Raw genomic sequence first — 21,884 nt, forward strand, 5'->3', positions numbered from 1 at the left:
GGGACATGATAAGAAGGAGAAGTAAACTGGAATTTCAAGGGGAACGGTGCAACTTTAGGTTAGAACGAGAAGAAATGACCTAGGCTCAGAACTGCCTGGCTCTGGGGCCTCTGCAGAGTCTGCCTGGAGGAAGGACGGGTGGCTAGCCATCCTGCATCAGCCTCAGAGCCCATAGCCTCTACTGAGATACTTCCTGAAATGAGGGCCTCCCTTGTGCCCTGTCCTTATCCTTGTCCTAGTTGGACCACTGCTAGTTCTCACTCCCTCTGCCTCTGGGGCCAGCCTCCTGCAAAGATGACCCACAGTAACAGCTTGAGAATCCAATCAACCCCTTTCTTGGGGATGCTGCCATGTGGCAGAAGTTTTCTGATTTCAAGAGATGGTTTCCCGTCTGCTAAGCAGGGATGGAAGCTGAGAGCACACAGCTCCACTCAAGGAGTGCAGGCACGTGTCACAGCCACTAAGCAACAAGCAAATGTGAGGGCTAATCTCACACCCGGTGCCTCTGGGTTCCCTCCTGCGGCAGTCGATGGGCACTCTCCAAGCTGGATTTTCAAAGCTGGATTTGCTACCTCAACAGTATGCTAGCGTGTTTCTTTGAAAACCTAAACAGAATCTCAAATGCTTCTCGGAAGCTGTGTACCACAATCACATGTTGCTAACCACAAGAGCTCAGTGCCCAGACAACTGTGTGCTCCTAGGGCTGAATGAACATGGAGCAAGCAAGCAGGATGCTGCGAGGAGCTGGTGCAGTGAAGGTACTGGTGGGGACAAGCAGGGTACTCCTTGATGTGTGGGTGCATGGCTCCCACATCCTCCAGGTACTCCTCCCCAGTCCCTTCTGCACCATCTGGATTGAGCCTTCCCCAACTACAACCTAAGAGAATGAGGATGGCCGAAAGTGGTTTGGCTCAGTGGATAGAGCATCTGCCTGTGGACTGAAGGGTCCCAGGTTCGATTCCGGTCAAGGGCATGTACCTTGGTTGCGGGCACATCCCCAGTAGGGGGTATGCAGGAGGCAGCTGATCGATGTTTCTCTCTCATGGATGTTTCTAACTCTCTATCCCTTTCTCTTCCTCTCTGTAAAATATCAATAAAATATTCTTTTTTTTTTTTTTTTTTTTTTTAAGAGAGAATGGGGATGTATTGTTTGTGTCCCTCCCCTCCCAGGGATCAATGATACCTGGCCAGGAGCAAGAAGAATGAATGAAGAAAGCAGAGTTCTACTGCTCCATGGCCATAGGCTGTACTGCATGAGCTTCTTTATCTGTGAGAGATCCCCCCCTCACATGCCTGGGAGCTGCCAGAAGGAGTAGAACACACAGGCCAAGACAGCATACCTAATGCTTTCCTGAATTCTTCAAAGAAATGCATGCTCATAGTTAAAACCAAGACACCCTAAAGGCTATAAAAAGAACAGAAGACCCTCAGCATGCTGCCTTTCCCACTTGGGAAAGCCAACGTTTTCTACTTCTTAGTAGTTTCTTCTGAAATTTACCTCAGTAATCATGGAGTTCTACTGCTAGTTCTGGATCTGTCCATTCTGGACATGATCCACTGACTTCTTGCTACATTAAAGATTCAGCTCCTCCCCAAATCACTCTCGAGACAGCACTCTGACACCATCTGGAGTTACATCCATAGTCAATTAATGTGCCTATAGCCACAAGGAAATGATGTCCAGCCTGAGAATGGCATGGATGCTGTCTGTCTTGAACTTTTCACCTATGGATTTATTCACTGAATTCTCCCTTTCCAAACACACTGGGATTCTGTCCACAGGCAGTCCGACACTTATCCCACTTCTTCCAGACACCTCCCACCTACCAGCCTGTGGTGCCAGGGCTCCGGCCTCAGAAGGGATTGGAGGCTCGGACAGTTTAGCACAGAGGAAGGAAAACAGTTCTAATCACAGTCACAGGTACTTTCTAGACTTTGTCCACTGACTCATGGCGTCATGTGAGGGTGCATTTCAGAGTCTGACATGTACAAAGGAAATACGTATGTGGTGTTAACAACTACCCCTGGCAGCCACGACAGGACCACCACAAGCGGCACAATGACCTGCAGAGGCACAGGTGCTCCACGGGAGGGGCTTTACCTTGGACATCTGACTGAAGTCCGCAAAGCCCTCAGCACTATTGAAGGACCCACTTCCGAAGGGGTCTAAAGTTCCATAGTGACCTGCAAGCAGCACCAACAGAGGCAGAGTTACAGGGCGTCCCAGGACATGCCTCCTGGGGTCAAAGGAAAGTGTTGCCTCTCGATACCAACAGCCCTGGGGGCAGGAGATCTGGGAGGTCACATTTGTTTGCAGGGGTCATGCTTCTGGATGGGGATCTCCTACTGGTTCATGAGGGGAGGTAAGAGTGCGAAGAGGAGCCATTCCACAGCAACCCACCACCCACACGACTGGCAGGAGGTAGTCACCTGTGGGTAGAGATTTCTGTTGAGCTTTCTCTTTGGTGGGGCGATTTGCTTGGAGTAAACTCCTATGCCCACCTAAGACCTCAAACTCTGTAACCAACAAGCCAGCAAGGCCACAGGACCAGGCAGGGCCTATTCCCAAAAGCCAGGGGGAGTCTGCAAATGCTCCTTTCCCTTGATGCAAAAACCAGTACCCTTGATCAAACTTTGGATTCTTTTAGGAAAAATTCCAAGGTACAAATCAAAGATTTATACAGAGGAATGAGTAAAGAGTAACCAATAACGTTGGTGTTATTACAGAGTTATTTCCTACTGCTGAGCTTCCTTTCAGGAAAGACGCCAGCACTTACTCAGGAAGATGAACAGCGAGGGGGACCTCTGACTCAACTGCCTCTGGTGGGGGTTTGAGGACTACTGTCTAATGACATAAACTCTGAGGACACACCAGTTTTGGAAATGAAATCATTAAATGGGTGAGTTCCTTCCACTGCCTAAGAGAGTAAAAGAAAAATAAGCCATCAGTCTCACCTGATCCTCTTGAGGAGACACTGGAAGATGAAAAAGGATCACTGGATTCAAAGGGGTCGAGCTGAGTGAAAGGAAAGAGGAAAGAGTGAAAAGCAGTTTATTGCCCCATGTATTCATTCAACCCACAAATTTTCTTGACATCTACATGTACCCTATCTGGTGCTGGGCCTTGGGGAGGGTAAAACCATTAAAACTAAACCTCAGCAGAATGAAATCCCAACTGACTGACCCTTCCTGCAGATAATACCTATAAAGTCTTAACAAAATTAAATTAAAAAAAGAAAAAACCAATAACAACCACTTGAAGGCTTAGGAAGTGAACCAAAGAAGGCAGGCTTTGGAGGAAAATCAAAACATGCCAGAAAAAATAGACAGTTGACCCCTGTACAACATTAGTATGAAGGGTGCTGACCCCCCACAGTTGAAAATCAGTGTATAAATACAATACACTCTCCACATATGCCAATTCCTTACCACAGATGAAAATTATAGTTGACCTGTGAACAACTTACAAATTGAATAAGTGAATCTGCGTAGTTCAAACCCATGTATAGTACAAGACTGAGTTTTCCATTTTGACAGCTATATTTGAGAATATAGGAAGGCTAAGACTTCAATAAAATATGATATCTTTGCCCTGGTCAGCATGGCTTAGCATTGGCCTGTGCACTGGAGGGTCATAGGTTCAATTCCTGGTCAAGGACATGTACTCGGGTTGCAGATTCAATCCTACTCCGGTCGGGGATCCAGGGGCATGTGCCAAAGGCAACTAATCTCTCTCTCTCTCTCTCTCTCTCTCTCTCTCTCTCTCTCTCTCTCTCTCTCTCTCTCAAAATCAATGGGGGAAAAATATCCTCACTCCTGGGGTATATTTTTTTATTGATTTTTTTACAGGGAGGAAGAGAGAGGGATAGAGAGTTAGAAACATAGATGAGAGAGAAACATTGATCAGCTGCCTCCTGCACAACTCCCACTGGAGATGTGCCCGTAACCAAGGTACATGCCCTTGACCGGAATCGACCCTGGGACCTTCCAGTCCGCAGGCCAATGGTCTATGCACTGAGCCAAACTGGTTAGAGCTACGATTTTTTTTTTTCTTTTAATGCCATCTTTCTGGCCTGAAGACCAGAGGATAGAGGCCTGGACACAGCCATGGGAAGGGACAGGGATCCAGAAAAGAGAGGAAGAGAATGGAAGCCCAAATTCCATGTTCAGCTCTGCCCAAGTCTCAGGCTTACCCCTGTGGACGGAGAGCAACTTACAGGGAGTTTGAAGTGTGAATCTCACTAACTTAATGGCCTGGTGAAACTAAACCATTCAAGCTCTTTGGAGAAATGTAACAAAATCCAGTGTCCATAACAGAGTACCCACAATGCACAGGAAACATTTCTAAATGATTCAACATACAAGAACCAGAAAAATGTAGCTAATTTTCAAGGGAAAAGACAATCAATGAAGTTAATCCCAACATGACCCAGATGTTGGAATTCTCAGAGGATGACAACTTTAAAGCAGTGGTAACTGCTCAATGAAATAAAGGAAAATATGCTGGAATAAAAAGATAGTGAGATCTTAACAGACAAATAGAAACTAAAGAAACAAAGGAGAGAGGGAAAAAGTGAGCAAAAGCTTAAGACAGAAGAGTGGAAATTCCCAATCTGAAGAAGAAAAAAAAAGAATGAAAAGAAAACAGGGCTTTAGGTTTAGGAACTTGTGGGAACATTAGCAAAAGGTCTAATACAGGTATAACCATAAACACACAAAGAGAAGAAAAAGAAAGAACAGGGTAGAAAAAAAAATATTTGAAGAAATAATGGCTGAAAACTTGCCAAACTTGTGGAAGACATAATTTACAGATTTAAGAACCTCGGCAAACCTCAAACAGCATACATACAAAAAGAACACACATCCAGACACTTCACAAAGTAATGAAAAGTGAAGGTGCCGAAACCAGTTTGGCTCAGCGGTAGAGCGTCGGTCTGCGGACTGAAAGGTCCCAGGTTCGATTCCAGTCAAGGGCATGTACGTTGGTTACGGGCACATCCCTGGTAGGGGGTGTGCAAGAGGCAGCTGGTGGATGTTTCTCTCTCATCGACGTTTCTAGCTCTCTCTCTCTCTCCCTTCCTATCTGTAAAAAATCAATAAAATATATTTAAAAAAAAAGAAAAGAAAGAAAAGTGAAGGTAAAGAGAGGCTCTTTAAAGCAGCAAGAGAAAATATGTTACATATAGGGGAACAACTATCAGAAAGATGGGTGACTTCTCATCAAGGACAATGAAGGTCACAAGGCAGTGGAACAAAAAAATACTACTAGTTTGGGCACTTAAACCCTTCCAGAATGACAACAAAGTATTACAATGACCAGTATTACAAGAAGTACCCAGGGAAATTCTTCTGGTTGAAGGAAAATAACAGAGGGAAAATAAGATCTTGAGAGAGGAATGAAGAGTGTTCGAAATAGTAAATCAATGAGTAAAAATCAAAGACCACTTTTTTCTCTTTAAAGTTTCTTTAAAATACAGTGAAGTAAAGCAAAAATTATAACACCATCTTACTGGCTTTATAATACATTTACATGTTTTACATTCACAGGACAGCTATAACATGTTGAGGGGAGATGGATAAATGGACCTATATGGCTGCAAGTTTTCTAAATTTTGCATTAAATAATATAATATTAACTCCAAGTAGCCTATGAAAAGTTAAGTGTATATGGTTAATTCCTAGAGCAACTTCTAAAAAATAATACAAAGAGGCATAGTTAAAAGGCCAATCGATGTAAGAAAATTCTAGAAAACTCTCAATCCAAAAGAGGGCAGGAAAGGAGTAACTGAGGTACAAAACAAAGAGGATTAAAAGAAAGCAAACAATAAAATACTAGGTTTAAATCCAAACATATCAATAATTACATTAAATGTTAAGGGATGAGCTCCATTTAGAAGATAGAGTTTTACAGACTGAATAGAAAAGCAAGCCCCAACTACATAGCCAACTCAAAAGATATCCTTCAGCCTGGCTGGTGTGGCTCAGTGGTTCAGTGTTGACCTATGAACCAGGAGGTCATAGTTCGATTCTCAATCAGGGCATTCTCAATCCCCAGTGTGGGGCATGCAGGAGACAGCGACTGAAGCTCTCATCTATGTTTCTATCTTTCTATCCCTCTCCCTCCCCCTCTCTCTAAAAATCAATAAAAACATATATTAAAAAAAGAACCAACCCTGCCAACCCTTTTATACATAAACACCAAATAGGTTAAAAATAAATGCATTAAAAAAATATGACGCGAATAATAAGCAAAAGGAGGATAAAGTAGCTACCTTAAATGTGTGATAAAATAGTTTCAAGACAAAGATATAACCTGAGAAAAATAAGAAACACTTTATAATGATTTAAAAAAAAAGTCACTGTATCAGATAATAATTATACATGTACTAGAGGCCTGATGCACGGAATTCGTGTAAGAATAGGCCATCTCATCCCTGTCAGGACAGTCGTTTCGCTGTTCGGCCGTTCAGTCGATTTGCATATTACACTTTTATTATTATAGATAGGCACTTGATAAAGCTTCAAAATATATAAAGCAAAACTTGACGGAATTAAGGGGGATATAAACAATTCCAAAATAATTGGAGCTTTAACACCCTACTCTCAGCAATTGGAAGAATCAGAAAACAAAAACAGTGAAGACATAGATGACTTGAACACAATCGACTTTGACCTAACTGGCATTTATAGACCATGACACCCAATAACTGCAGACATTCTTCCTAAATGTATGTGGTATGTCCACCAACACAGACCATAAAACAAGTCACAATAAATTTCAGAGTCTCAATAAAAACATACAAATATGTTCTCTAATAATAATAGATATTAATTAGAAATCAGTGTTATACAATACCTAAAGAAAAAAAACACAAGTATATGGAAACAACATAATGCACTTTAAATAACACATGGTTCAGAGAAATCACAAGGGAAACTAGAAAATATCTCAAACTGAATAACAATGAAGACACATATCCAAATGTGTGGGTGGTGTTGGTGGTATACTGACTTGCATAGCTACTTTCCAAAATGTGTGGAAAGCAAATTAAAGCAGTGTTTAGAGGAAATGTGTAGCTTTAAACACATTAGAAAAGAAGGTCTAAAATCAATGGCCTATGGTTAGATATCAAGATGTTAGAAATAGAAAAGCAATGTACTAACCCAAAATAAATAGGAGGAAGGAAATAATAAAGGGCAAAAATCAGTGAAACAGAAAACAGAAGAGAAAATTAACAAAGCTGTAAGTTGGCTTGTGGAAACAATAACAAATTGATAAAGAATAAGAGGACATGCCCTAGCTGGTTTGGCTCAATGGATAGTGTCGACCTGCAAACTGAAGAGTCGCAGGTGCAATTCCAGTTAAGGGCACATGCCTGGGGGAGGCAGCTGATCAATAATTCTCTCTCATCATTGATGTTTCTCTCTCTCTCTCCCTCTTCTGTCCTCTCTGAAATCAATAAAAATATATTTAAAAAGAATAAGAGGACAGCCCAGCCAGTGTGGTTCAGTAGTTGAGTGTCAACCCATGAACCCAAGAGGGTCACTGGTTCAATTCCTGGTCAGGGTACGGGATTGATCCCCAGTAAATGCTGTGCAGGAGGCAGCCAATGGATGATATTTCTCTCTCATCGATATTTCTATCTCTCTATCCCTCTCCCTTCCTCTCTCTCTCAAATCAATAAAAACATTAATTTTTTTAATTAAGAGGACAGATCATCAAAACAAAAACAAACAAAAAAAGAATATTCCATGACAGGTCCTATAGACAGAAATGTTACAAATGAACCCCTGCCTTCAAGGAACTCTGGGTCTGGTGATGCACACACAGGTCCATGGGAAGAAGAAGAAAACAAAGGAATGTGTAAGTGGGAACAGAGATGCAACCTAGAACACTAAGTGAGGCTACAAACCACCCTCACATAAGTCTCAAAATTATTCAATCACAAAACACCTTGCGGCCTAATGTTGTACAAAATACATGGTTTACTAGACGTTGGGGGGCGGGGGTCATGTTTGCCTCACACACTAAGTGCAGCCAGGCTGGTCTGGGCTTTCTCCTGCCGTGACTGGGACCCACTGAGGCAGTCTGACTCCACTGGCTCTGTCAGTGCTGTGCACTAGGAAGACAGCAGGTGGAGGCCAGGCTGGTGTATGGAAATGTGTGGTGCTTTGTTTTGTTTTGTTTTTGCTGGGAGACAGAGCAGCAGTTGGGACAGAGACAGAGCAGAGAACCCAGCAGACGGGCCTGAGCTGAAGTAAAGGGGCACAGAAAGGGACAGAGGAATGACAGCTGTTCAAGACACTGCTGCCTCCTGACTTGGGCTCCCTGGACCACACATGTTTCACAAGATGATCCACAAGGACCCACAGGCACAGCCACCGCCACCCTGCCATCCAGGAATGAGCCCTGGCCCATGACCTGGCTGCTAGAGAACCACCTGGCCTCACACTGCCCACAGGCATCAGGCTCAGTGAGCAAAGGACAGAATCCCAATTCAACCCAGAGGGGAAGACAGGACAGGCTGCCTTCACAGGCACGATGCACACAGATACTCCCCCTTCCCACATCACTCACCTTTGAAGGTATTGAAGGGTTTTTCGTGAATGGGTCTGAGGTAAACGGGTCATTCTTTGTATGTTTCTTAAAGAAGTCATCGGGAGCAGAGCCACGGAATGGATCACTTTCTTTGAAAGGATCTCCTCCAAAAGGATCTACAAAGTGTTTTGGAAAGGAGGAAAAGAATGCATCATGAATAAACATTATGTTTAGTGAAAGAAGCTAAATATGAAAGAACACATAATTGACTGATGCCGTTTAGGTGAAATTCTAGAAAAGGTAAAAACCATAGTGAGAGAGAGCAGGTCAGTGGTTGCCAGAGACCTAGGGGTTTGGGGTAGATGGCACAAGGGAACCTTTCAAGATGATGGAAAGGTTCATTATCCACATGACTGTACTCATCTGTCAAAACTCATCTCACAAAAAAAAAGAAAGAAAGAAAGAATGAAAGAAAGAAAGAGGAAGAGAAAAGAAATAAATTAAAAAAACTCATCTCACTCTGGCCGGTGCGGCTCAGTTGGTTGGAATGTTGTCCTGAACACCAAAAGGTGGCAGTTCGATTTCCAATAAGGGCACATACCCATACCCAGAAGGCAACTGACCAATATTTCTCTCTCACATCAATGTTCCTCTCCCTCTCTCCCTTCCTCTCTCTAAATAACAATTAAAAAAAACAAACATCTTATTACATACTTAAAATTAGTGAATTCTTTAAATTATACCTCTTAATTAATTCGATTTTTAAAATAATAAACAATGTGGGCAAATCCATAGCAAGAGAAAAGCAGATTAGTGGTTGCCAAGGCCTGGGGGAGAGAAAATGGGGAGGTGACTATTAATGGGAATGGGGTCTCCTTTTGGGGTAATGGGGATATTCTGAAACTAAAGAGAGATAATAGTGGCCGCCAGTGACTTTTTCACTTTAAAATTATCAATTATGTTATGTGAATTTTATCTCAGTAAAAAAAAAGAAAATTAAAATTATAGGCAAAGTGATCCCAATACCACAACCACAGTGTGTTCATTCCCCTCAAGTGCGGGGTGCGGCATGGTAACTAGAGAAGGGGGAAAGCCACCATCACCAGGAAAGAACAAAACACTAGGCTTTCGTGCAATGCAAATGGCTGTCCTTCCCAATGTACACTGCTGCCCTCTTGGCATGGATGGCCAGAAGTCCTGCCACTTGCGTGTACTGCACAGGACCCCCTGAAGCTGCCACAGGTGACATAAGCAGGCACAAGAGTCTGAGTTGCTGTGGGTAACAATCACCAGGCTGCTGGGAGCTCCCTTTCTAGTTCTAATGGGAGACTGGCAACAAGAGCACCAGACTGTGAAAGGGAGGGACAACGTTACTGCCAGTTTCCTTCAGAAACGAACTTCCCTGCTTCCCTGTGGTGGGGGCTTGGGGGAGGAGACTGGAAGATATTTTACATTGCCTTCAATTTGGAAACCAGACTGCTCTGAGGACGAGTACATGAAATGCGTCTTTTAACAAAGGCTTCACCTGTGGAAGCTATCTGCTGTTCTGCGAAGGGGTCACTCTGGAACGGGTCACCTAGAATAGAGGAGAGAGAAACGTTTAGCTTTACAGTAGAAAAGACCCTAGCATTATCAAAGTGGGGGAGCAGGGAAGGCCACTGGCTGAGGCAGCTTTTGGTGGCTAGGATGTAAGATGAAGTGAAAGGTATTCTGGCTGCTCAACCCAGGCCAGAGCCAGAGAAAATGTACAAGCCAGGATTCACTCTTCTCCTCCTACGCCATGTGCCACTCCAGTATCTCATCCCCCCCTCACATGCCTTCGCTATAAGAACAGGGGACCTGGGGTTGCCCAGTCCTCAATCACATGGCCCCCCAGGAGCCATGAAGAGCTCAGTACATCTGAGCCTCAGGAGCTGCCTAAGGTGCTTCCCTCCAAATCTGCACCTGGAAAGAGTCCCACTGCCGCTCCCTGCCTCGGTATCTTTCTCAGAAATGTAGATAGTCTTCCTGGAAATACTGTTTTGCTCTGGGGGGAGGAAAAATGGAGAAATATAGGAAATGTTGTTTCTAGAAATTCTTATTTTTGACTCACGTGTAGCTCTGAGTAAACCCGCCAGTTGAGTCCTTAGATTTATGTGGGGATTGTCATTTGCTAGGTAGTTTCAGTAATGGGTAGTTTCATAATCATTACTGTATCTGATTATCTTATCAATCCTTTCAGTGCAGTGAGAAAGTATGTGCCACCCACTGGTGGATGGAAACAGAAGAGCGAAGTGTCTAGGGGCCGAGCCAGCCATGAGCTCTTCCCACCACACCCCAAGGCCTCAGCTCCTCAGTTAACTGGGTACAGTGAAAACTCAAAAGGGCCGAAACCGGTTTGGCTCGGTGGATGGAGCGTCCGTCAGCCTGTGGACTGAAAGGTCCCGGGTTCGATTCCGGTCAAGGGCATGTATCTTGGTTGCGGGCATATCCCCGGTAGAGGGTGTGCAAGAGGCAGCTGATTGATGATTCTCTCTCATCGATGTTTCTAACTCTCTTCCTCTCTGTAAAAAAAATTCAATAAAATATATTTTTTTAAAAAGAAAACTCAAAAGGCCCGTGAGGCTCAGAGGATTCCTTTCCTCCTCCATCCCAGAGGGTGACATCCCCCACCTATTCTGGTCACTAAACAACCCTCAATGGCACAAACTAAACAGCCTTTCAGTGAGAAAGTGGGAGCCAAATGAAATACCTTTGAAGGGATCGGCTCCTTTAAACGGGTCAGATTTGAAGGGGTCTTCTGCCTGGAAAGGATCCGGATGCAATTCTTGGGCATTGTTGCTAAATAACAAGGCTTTATTTTTGAAAGGATCATCCTAAAATTTTGTGAAGAGACAGGACAGGGACTTTATTATTTCAGATTTAAAGCAAAATACAGAATTCCATACCTAACTCATAATTTTTCCTTTTAGTGCTATGACTCTAAAGAGAATAACTTTAAAAAAAAAAAAATCATTGAAGATGGACTTCAGTTAATAACACTGTGGCGGCCGAAACCGGTTTGGCTCAGTGGATAGAGCGTCGGTCTGCAAACTGAAGGGTCCCAGGTTCGATTCCAGTCAAGGGCATGTTCATTGGTTGTGGACACATCCCCAGTAGGGGGTGTGCAGGAGGCAGCTGGTTGATGTTTTCTCTCTCATCGACGTTTCTAGCTCTCTATTCCTCTCCCTTCCTCTGTGGAAAATCAATAAAATATATTTTTAAAAAAATAAAAATAAAAAAATAACACTGTGGCAGCAGTGACTCATTAGTTGTGACAAATGTGCCATATAAAGATTTTAATAGGGGAGAGTGGGTGTGGGGTGCATGGGAACACTCTGTACCACCTTGACAATTGTTCTGTAGGCCTAACACTCTTCTAAAATAAGCTTATTTAAAAATCACTGAGTGGAAGCCAACCCAAGCATCCACTGGTAGATGAATGAGTAAACAAAATGTGGTATACATACATGCAATAGCATATTATTCAACTTTAAAAAGGAAAGAAATTCTGACACATGCCACAACATGGATGAACCTTGAGCATATTATGCTAAGTGAAACAAGCCAGTCACAAAAGGAATCATATATACATTATTCCACTTATAGGCAGTCCTTATAGTAGTCAGATTCATGGAGACAGAAAGTAGAATGGTGAGTGCCAGGGGCTAGGAGTGGAGGAATGAGAAGTTAGTGTTTAATGGGAAAGAGATTGAGTTTGGGAAAATGAAAAAGTTCTACAGATGGACAGCAGGAACTGGCTACACAACAATGTGAATGTACCTAATGGCACTGAACTGCCCTCTGAAAAATGGTTAAGATGGTAAATTTTGTTATGCGTATTTTACCACAATTAGAATTTTTTAAAACATTGAGATAGAAAAAAGTCACATTTTTTGAAATCTCAGAAAAGAAAATATAACAAGCCACCAACTGTAGCACAGGACTCTTCAAAGGTGTGATCTCCCTCCGTTACCTTTGTTTCAGAGCATGTGGGCATTTTAAAACAGGCTGTTTCCACACCAAGAAACATACATGCTGGCTATTTGCATGCTGGGAGGAAGTGAGTGCTTATGCAGTTGGAACTACTAGAGCATATACACTACTTTGAATTTTTTCTAAGTGCTTATTTCTAGAAATAAACAAGCGTATTTAAATCAGAAGGAAAAAAGGATTTGCTTTTGAAGAGTACATTTTTATAGTGGAAACGGCCTACAAAGGGGGGAGGTGGAGTTTGCAGTATACAAGGGAACAATGCATTTAGCTTAAAAACACTGAGTGTTTTGGTTAATAAAGACACATCCTCAGTGAAAACATGTAAGTTTCACTGTGATATTTAAAGCACAACGTCCTCCCTGACTCTGGTGAAATGTGCCAGCATCTATGGGGCTGGCACATGAATCCATTCTTCCAACTGACCAAAACCAAATGAAAGAGCTGGAGCTTTAGTCAAAACACAACAGTGGTTACCGGGAAATGACATCAAAGGTGCCAAAGGAAGATTCCTGACAAGGCTTCTACCACACGAGCCAGTCCACCTGTGGGGGCAGGACGGGTCTCAGGGCACCGGGCTAACAGGAAGCCATGGGCTTTGGAAAAAAGGAACCCAACACCCCTGGCCTCTGATGAACATGAAGCAATTGTTCTTACCTGGGAGAGATTATCTGGAGCCTCCGGCCAGGTGGGGAAACCTTCCCAAGGTGGGGAAACCACAGCAGGTTCTTAGGCAAGTAAGTACAGAGGTCTGCAAGCACCGCGTCTGGTGGCAGAGCACGGTTCTGTAGGGACACTGCGGTGCTAATGACCACAAGATGGGTATCCAAGGAGCACCCAATGGGGCTCTCAGACACAGAAAATAGGATGGAGTCCTAATCTAAGGAAGCCAGGAGGCCAGGGGCAAATAACCCACTCGAACTGTACCGTGGGGCAAGGTACCTACCCCAGAAGGATCAAAGAGGGGTCACAACACACATGAAGCCAGCAGTTAAGAATAACAACTTGGCCTTGAAACAGAAGTTTCCTTCATTTTTAATTGGCACCAATTTACAAGTTGATTGGGTTTTTTTTTTTTAAATGTTTTTCATCATCATTTAGAAGACTGCCAAATACCAGTGGACAGTATCAGAGAAAAGACTGATTCTGGGAGCTCCAGCCATGAGAGCACCCTAAACTGAAAGTCAGGTCTCCACTCTTTCTCTCTCAGGGGCAATTATCTCCCCGAGGCAGCCATTGCTCCCTCCCCTTCAGAGGAAAAGCCTCAGAAGACCCTAGCAAGACTCATGTGGTTAGGATAACTCCTGGGGGTTTGGGTTCCATTTCAGATTCAGAGCAGAAAACTAGATTTCCCTGGTACAGAGACACCATAATCTGTCTCATCCATGAGAAATGAGCCATCTGCCAACTTGGGAAATGCAAGTGCAACAGACCAGCATGGTGTGAGTGATACGTCCCTTGGCAAAGGTTACAATACCTTCAAACAATTAAGTTCTTAGGAAAGTTTTGTACTTCACAGGAAAGAGAAATGACAGCTGTGAAAGGGCATCAAAAAGGCTCCTGTGACATTCCTTCCCTTTAAATGGGACTGGGCAGTGGTGTACCGGTGAACCAGCTTTCTGGAAAAAAGTCCTGATGGGCAGCTTCTGCCAATTCTGTGGTGTAAATACATAATGGCCGATTTCAAGTTATTGGTTGGATATTGACTTCAAGGACAAGAGGTCAACATACTCATCATCCAATGAGAGAAAAGACATAACCATGACTTTAAGAATCCTGTGTCTCTTGGACAAAGTAACACAGTGTGAGCTTAACACTAAACTTAGTAATTCTAGTAGAAATGCCTAGGCTTAGAAACTTCTAGATGCAGCTCTGTGGTCATGCTAATCTTGGGACTAAACCCCTTACTTTCACCCCTCGAAGAGAACTAAGAGCTCCCTCTTCTTTGTAGCAGTCTTAAAATGTTCAGGAGTAAGTAAAAAGCCCTCTTCAAAGTGTTTATTAAGAAATGGAAACAAACCCCAAAAAAATGCTTTAAAAACTGTATTTGTACAAGATAAATAGTTTTTCTTTCAGGTATCAGTTGCAAGTTCCTATGTAACATAACTGACATCAACATTCCAAGATGAATTGACTCTCAGGTAAACGCTGCTCCACTTAGAAGAACAAAAATAAAGAAAGGTTAAAAAAAAAAAAATCTGTGGTGAATGGGGAAGGAGGAATCACTGGCCACTTGCAAATTGCCACTTCACTGCCAACTTTTATCCAAGGAAACCAATTTTATCAAAACCTGCCAAACAGTTTAAGAGCAAGGTGTTCCCTGAACTAGCACAGAAACAGACAAGCCAAAAGCCATGAAGGGGACTAGTGACAAGAAGGGGGAAAGTCGGAGCAGGGCTGTGAGGCTGAAATGCACACCAAGGGAGCCAGACACCAAGCAGGAAATTCTGTCCCACGCAGTACATGAAGAATGAATGTTCATCGTCTACATTCAAGCTGACGATGGGCCCCAAGAGCAGATATGTCACCCATTTACAATTCCACAAGAGTGAGGAATCTGAATGGCTGAGGGAGGCAGTGATGGCCAGAGAAAAGAGATGAGAACACACCAGCATATTCTAAGCAATGTGGGGAGGAAGCTCAGCTTCCTCATAAATTCCTGGGACTGAGAACTTGGCTACTGAGAAAAGAAACATGTCAAGGAATAAACATAAAGAACCGAGTCTTGAAATCGAGAAAGACTGTCCAATTACAAGGAGGAAAGGAATCCAGGAAGCAAACAAGGCTGGGGACAGAAGGAGGGCTTGGAAAGGGAGCCCTGGAAGAGAGAGATGAAGCACAAGGTGAGCTGCTAAAGACTTTGGGAGCAAAGCATAACAAACCCATCAAGACCAACCACGTCCCACTGGAACCCTCAAGAGCACAGAGACACTCTCCTCAGCCAGACTAAACTGGAAACCACACACACCAGGGCTCAGGGCTACAAAGGCAGATTGGGGGAACAGGAAGACGTGACAATCTAAGGAAAAAGTAGCACCTGCTGGATGCCAGAAGCCTGAGAGACCACAGCAACCTAAGAGGCCAATGGACCCCTGGGCCTTGATCAGGGCCCCCAGGTTCATGAGGTTTGGACTCATGTGCCAAAGTTTCAAATGTCACCGATGTTTCAGAACAGAGGCCAATTCATAGGTGAGACAGTAATGTCCCAAGAGGGCTATTTTCTTTATCTTTATCAATACATTTGATTTTCATGGTGTTCCTTGTGGGAACAAACACATTCCCTCAGTCCCTCCACTAGCAGGATGTGGGTTTCACAATTTAGGAGACTGATCCAAGTTTGGTTAAGTTTGGCAAGCCTTCCATATTTGGGTGATTGGCCCATGGAGATGGAAGTCTTTAAAAAAGTTCTTTTACAAGGGAGTCGGGCCTATCCCATTGCTTTGCCCTGGATGGAGCACAGCCACATACACTGGGCTGCGGGGCTGGTGGGGACTCTCAAAGCAGCAGTGAAAATGAGAAACACCCTGCACTTGGATAGAACAAAGCTGGCATGTGCTGGACCGAGTGGGAGGGGCGTTCTCGGATCCCAATGTGGGACCTGATCCCAGGACCAGAACACATTATTCCACCTTTACCATGGTTCCAAAACCGCCCCTCTCTGTCAGGGACACTCCCTCGCTCAGGTCCGCTAAGCTGGTCAGGCTGGCGCCGTGGGCCCCATCGAGAGCCTCGTCGTACTGCTCCAGGCTCCTGTGGGCTTCCTGCTGGCTTTCATGCAGCTGGGCAAGCTTGCTTCTTGCCTGCACAACAAAGACATCACTTGCGTCAAGTGGCGTTTAGGGGAAAATTCTCAAGTGAGACATGTTTTCATACAATCCTGAGCAATTCGTGTGGGTAACTAAATTATCCATCTAAGGAGTAGGTGACCCCTGTCACCATATTTACAAGTGAGAACCCTCATAAACCAAGACAAGGTCCTTCTCATGGCCCCAGAAAACCTCTCTGTATCCCCAGCCCCTGAAAGAGGCATGAGTTCAAAGAAACATTTGTCGATTCTAAACAAACTGAAATGAGACAAAACCCAGATTCACAATCTGTTCAAAGTAATCCTCTCTTTTATAGGGTTTTTATTACCCACTTGTTTCCCCTTGTCCTGGAGAAGCCGTGTGAGGCCCAGAAAAGGAGACAATCTATGAGGTCAGACAGACCCAGGCACTTACTTTAAATGTCTCGTACACACAGCACGACCTCAAGCTGGGGCCCTCTCTCTACACCAAAACCTCTCTGTTTCCTCTTCTCCAAAGTGAACCATTGGAAGTCAGAAGTAAGACAGGGTCTGGCAGGGCGGGTGTTATCATTATCATTATTATTAACATAATCTTGTTTTAAATTAATGCTCTCACTTGTTTTAAAAGTCAACTCTTATAATATATATATATATATATATATATATATATATATATATATATATATATATTATTGACTTTTTACAGACAGGAAGAGAGAGGGACAGAGAGCTAGAAGCATCGATGAGAGAGAATCATCGATCAGCTGCCTCCTGCACACCCCTACTGGGGATGTGCCCGCAACCAAGAAACATGCCCTTGACCAGACTCGAACCCAGAACCTTTCAGTCCGTAGGCAGATGCTCTATCCACTGAGCCAAACCGGTTTCAGCTAATAACATACTCTTACATCCTGGATCCTATGAAGATTTTACAAATTCTAAAAATATTTACTAATATAATACTACAGATGTTAACAAAGCACAATTTAGGTATTAAATCCCCCCTACTACATGTTTGTGATCAATTTTTGTCTGTAAACTGTGAAAGAGAACAAAAGCTCTATTTAGTTAAGAAAGGAAGCACAGCCCTGGCTGATGTTGCTCGGTGATTAGAGGGTCAGCCTGCACACCAAAGATTCTCGGGTTCAATTCCTGGTCAAGAGCATGTACCTGGGCTGTGGATTCACTCACCACCCCTGGTCAGGGCACATGCAGGAGGCAACCAATCCATGTGTCTCTCACATCGATGTTTCTCTCTCCTTCTTTCCCCCTCTCCCTCCCTCCCTCCCTCTCTCCCTCCCTCCTTCCCTCCCTCCCTTTCTCTTTGAAGAAGCAATGGAAAAAAATGTCCTCCGGTGAGATTTATCAAAAGAAAGGAAGGATGGAAGCACAAATAGCCATTTCAATACTGCCAAGGGCACATATAACTCCCATTTTGTAAGAGGGACCCAAGGGCCAAGCAGGGAGTCCTATGGCTGTCACATTAGCGGGCAGCAAAAGAGCTCTTCCTGTGCTGGTAAGCTGTGCTGTAGGCCACATGGCCTTCACACCAGAGCAGGATAGGGATGGGCTGCCCAGGAAGCTTGAAGAACTGAAGAGGGCCCTGCATTCAACACTGCTCATTATAGGTTGGGACCTCCTCAATGTAACAGTCTTCAAATCACATGGGGACAGAGAGGCACTGGGACATGTTTCCCATACTCATGCTCATGGGAGAACCAGGCCGATGAGATCAATTCCTGAACCCAATGCTCTCTCCCAGTGAGCCATTAATTTAATGCCCTTCATTCTGCCCCTGCCCACTCCCTGAAAATGAGATGCATTCAGGCAGGGAAGGGAAAAGAGTGAGACCAAAGTCAACATGATGCTAGAACACACACCAGGAGTTCTCAGCAATTAACCTCCAGGTGGCAGGATGCAAGTGAAGCGAGTGAGAGCAAAGGGAACAAGAGGCCTCAGGGCAGACACTTGGCCCCGCCAGTCAAACAGCTCATGGCAGCTGCTCTGCTTGGCAGAAAATCCTAGGCCTTAGTAGGGCTTGCTCCCAGTGAGATACCTGGTTGATTTCATCTTGTGTGGACTTCAGAGACTTGATAATGGTTTCCAGTTGAACCTTTCCAGCCTGGATGCTCTGCTCCAGCTGGGTCTCTTCCTGCTGCAGCCGGTTCAGTTCCGATTTGGCCCGGTTCAGGTCATCCTCCTGGGACTTCAGGTCAGATTCCTGTGACTGGATCTGGGTCTTCAATGAGGAAATCTGAAATGAGATGAAATATGGCTCCCAGGGAGAATTCTTAGTTCACGGTTCTTGAACAAGCTAAGCCAGGGAGGCCGGACGCCTGACTTCCTCACGGGCCCTCTCTCTACACCCAAAACAAAGACAGAAACAAGGCAGACATGCTCAACCATGTGACTAACAGAAAGTCACGTTGGGATAAAGAGGAACTCAAGCTCAAGCTTGAACAAACAAAGGCAATCTGTCCTACTGGTTGAATGTCCCCATACGAGGCCTAAGAGGGTTTTATAAGCTGCTGAGGCGAGGGCCTCCCTGGTTTATGACAAGCAGTGAAGATAGCAGAGGAAGGAGAGAGGTGTGCTGGACTCCCATGCTGTCAGGCATGGGCCAGGGTAGGTTGGCTACACACATGGGTTCCTGGGGATCAAGGCTGATCACTCCTACAAACTTGGCAGGTGAGACTGAGGTCAAGTTCCAAATGTATGAACATTTCTCCAAATGATATGTCCAACTACTCTATCAAACCAGCAGGATGCTCCACATGGTGTTTCAAGGTTGGAGAAGCCCTTGGGAAGCTCCCTCCCCTTCTGGACTCGAGCAGGACTCACCATCTGAGTCTCATCCTGGCACTTCTGCCTGACGTCACTCAGCATGTCTCGGAGTTTGGCCTTCTGCTGATCCATTTCATCCAGGCGGTCCTGGGCATCCTGTTTCTGAGCTTCCAGCTCTTGTAAACTGCTTGTTTCCCGGTCTAAGTCATTTTGTAATTCCTAGGGAAGGGTTGTGTGAATTACTTGAGACTGGTGAAAACGAGCCATGCTGATATAACAGGTCACAGCCTGAGCTAGAGGCCCTGGACATCTGTGCTCGGGGTGGGACCCTGCACACGCCCACTGTGAATGTGTGCTTCTCAGCTGGGTGCCTTGGCTCAATCTCTCGTTAAGTCCCTGCAGCAAATATTTACCAATGGCCTGAGAGAGGCCAGGCCCTGGGAGAGGGGCTGGGTCCCTGACAAAAAGAGTTCTCCAGTGATCTATGGCTGGGGATGGGCAGGAGAGAGGAGACATCTAAACTCAAATGAACTGGGAGGAAAGGTACTCCACTGGTGCTGGTGGAGTCACGAGGGGCAAGGGGAGACCAGACTGATGCGACATGGGTGGAGAAGACCTCAGTGGAAGTACCACTTAGGATGGACCCGAAGAACAAGCAGGTGGCAGCCAGAAAAAGAGGCAGGAATGTGACCATGTTATTTCAGACATGCCCCATGTTCACCAGTCTCAAGTAAATTCAAAGACCCAATAGAGAGGTCTGGTGGAAAGGGCGGCCATAGGGAGCTCCAAGGGGTGTGGGGATGTCCATTCCAGCTGGAGCAAAGGGAAGCAGGATGAGGGCGGCAGAGGCTGCCTCACTTCTGCAGTGAGAAGCCCCTGGAGACTGTTCAAACGTGGGAGTGGGACCTGCTGATTCTCCATTGCTAAAGCCCCTCCAAGTCAGCCATATCTACAGAGATGGCCAGTGTAGGAATCCTTGTCCCTGACCACTGCATCCTAGAAGCATCCTAGAAGTATACGAAACAGGGAGCTGTTAACAGCAATATCATCAACAATGCAAATTCAACCAGGCAGGGCTGGCTGATGACTTACAGTACAGCCCACTCAAGGGATCTCAAGTTCCCAGTTACAATGTGAAATGAACAAGGTGTGCAACAGAGCACATGTGTTTTGCACCCTGGCATTCATGCAAACAGGAAGGGGAGAACATGCATAGATGTCTCTCCTTAAACATGCACAAGGGAAGGCCTCCTGGGAGCAAATCCACTGCATCCCTGGAGACCAGAGGGAGGACAGGAGGCTTCTCATCTTTGATTTTCAACCAAACAAAAGACTTATGGAATGTCTTATCTATCTGAAATAGGATGGCAGAAGATAATGTAGCCTGTGGAGCCAACAGAGGGAGCCAGGACGGTGGGCAGAAGGTTCAGGCTGGGTCCAGAAAGAGGTGACAGTGGCCGAGGCAAGGAGGTAGCTGTGGACTCAAAGAAAGGGGTGAATTTGAGGATCTCTAGTGGAAGTGAGGAAGGACAAGTGGTAAGGCTGACCCCGAGGGCTGGCCAAAGCTGCAGGTGGCTGCTGCCTTTTCGGGACAAAACCCGAAGACTGTGCATGGTCTCCCTCTCCTTGCTTTGAGGACAGGAACATCTCCACTCCCTCTTCTTTCAACAGGCAAAATGCATCTCTGAATTATTTTGGAGAGCTGCGTTCTCTACTCTGCAGTCTACCTGCCCCTGACCTTTAATTCAAAGAGCACATCTCAAGTCTGACAAGTCTGGGAGATAACACAGAATGTCTGAAAGAGGATTGGTGGTAAAGAGTTGGGGTGTAGGTTTACCACATCTGAGGGGAGGACAGGTGATGGGGGAGAGGGAAACAAAGTGTGGCAGCCTGGCACAGCAGGTGGCCGACAGCCTAGGTATGTCAAAGAATCTGGGCCTTGTTCTGAAATGGATAAGGAGCCATTAAAGAGCACTGCAGACACAAAAACGCATCAGCTCATGTTTAGAAAGGGCACTGAGGTCACAGTGGGGGAGGTGTCTGAGCAAAGAGAGAACAGAAATAATGCAGACAACCCACAGACTCAATGAAATCCCTATCAGAACCCCAACTGGCTTCTGTGCAGAAACTGTAAACAGATTCCAAAATTCATAAGGAAATTCAAGGAATCCAGACTGACAAAACGATTTTTTTAACATATATATTTCTATTGGTTTCAGAGAAAAAGGGAGAGGGAGAGAGAGATAGAAAGATCAATGATGAGAGAGAATCACTGATTTGCTGCCTGGCTGCCCCATACTGGGGATTGAGCCTGCAACCTGGGCATGTACCCTGACAGGAATTAACCATGACCTTCTGGTTCATAGGTTGACACTCAACCATAAGCCATGCAGGCTGGTCTAACCAACAAAATCTGGAAAAAGAAAAACAAAGTTGACAGACTCATACTTTTCTATTTCAAAACTTACCACAAAGCTTCAGTCATCAAGGCAGTGTGGTACTGGCATAAGAGGGAGATATATAGAGATCAATGGGATAGAACGGAGAGTCCTAAAATAAAGCCACACATCTATGGCTAACTGAATTTCTGATGAGTGCCAAGACCATTCAGTGGGGGAAAGAATAGGTTCTTCAACTAAGAGCACTGGAACAACTGAATCTCTACATACAAAAGAGTAAAGCTGGACTCTTACCTCACACCATATATAAAAATTAACTCAAAATAAGTCTAAGTGCTAAAACTGTAAAATTCTTAGAAGAAAA

General features: G+C 44.7%; 1 protein-coding gene across 13 annotated transcripts in view; it reads right to left on the reverse strand.

Annotated features, from left to right (window-relative positions):
• Positions 1 to 21,884, reverse strand: part of EPS15L1 (epidermal growth factor receptor pathway substrate 15 like 1) — a 94,371-nt gene that overhangs the window by 22,389 nt on the left and 50,098 nt on the right. For 7 of the 13 annotated variants that reach the window (XR_014795170.1, XR_014795171.1, XM_084885865.1 and 4 more), the window contains exons 14-21: positions 19,179 to 19,340; positions 18,394 to 18,591; positions 16,180 to 16,350; positions 11,271 to 11,394; positions 10,065 to 10,115; positions 8,579 to 8,715; positions 2,956 to 3,016; positions 2,102 to 2,184 (exon numbers count right to left, since the gene is read on the reverse strand). Coding sequence is in view for 10 of the 13 variants with exons in the window: in XM_084885865.1 (XP_084741991.1) it covers positions 2,102 to 2,184; positions 2,956 to 3,016; positions 8,579 to 8,715; positions 10,065 to 10,115; positions 11,271 to 11,394; positions 16,180 to 16,350; positions 18,394 to 18,591; positions 19,179 to 19,340 (987 nt within the window). In the remaining 3 variants the exon portion in view is untranslated. The remainder of the gene's footprint in view (positions 1 to 2,101; positions 2,185 to 2,955; positions 3,017 to 8,578; positions 8,716 to 10,064; positions 10,116 to 11,270; positions 11,395 to 16,179; positions 16,351 to 18,393; positions 18,592 to 19,178; positions 19,341 to 21,884) is intronic. The other 6 variants (XR_014795169.1, XM_084885867.1, XM_084885862.1 and 3 more) reach the window with 2 other exon arrangements.

Source organism: Pipistrellus hanaki (genome assembly GCF_964339955.1).
Source record: "Pipistrellus hanaki genome assembly, chromosome: 5".
Taxonomy (NCBI): domain Eukaryota; kingdom Metazoa; phylum Chordata; class Mammalia; order Chiroptera; family Vespertilionidae; genus Pipistrellus; species Pipistrellus hanaki.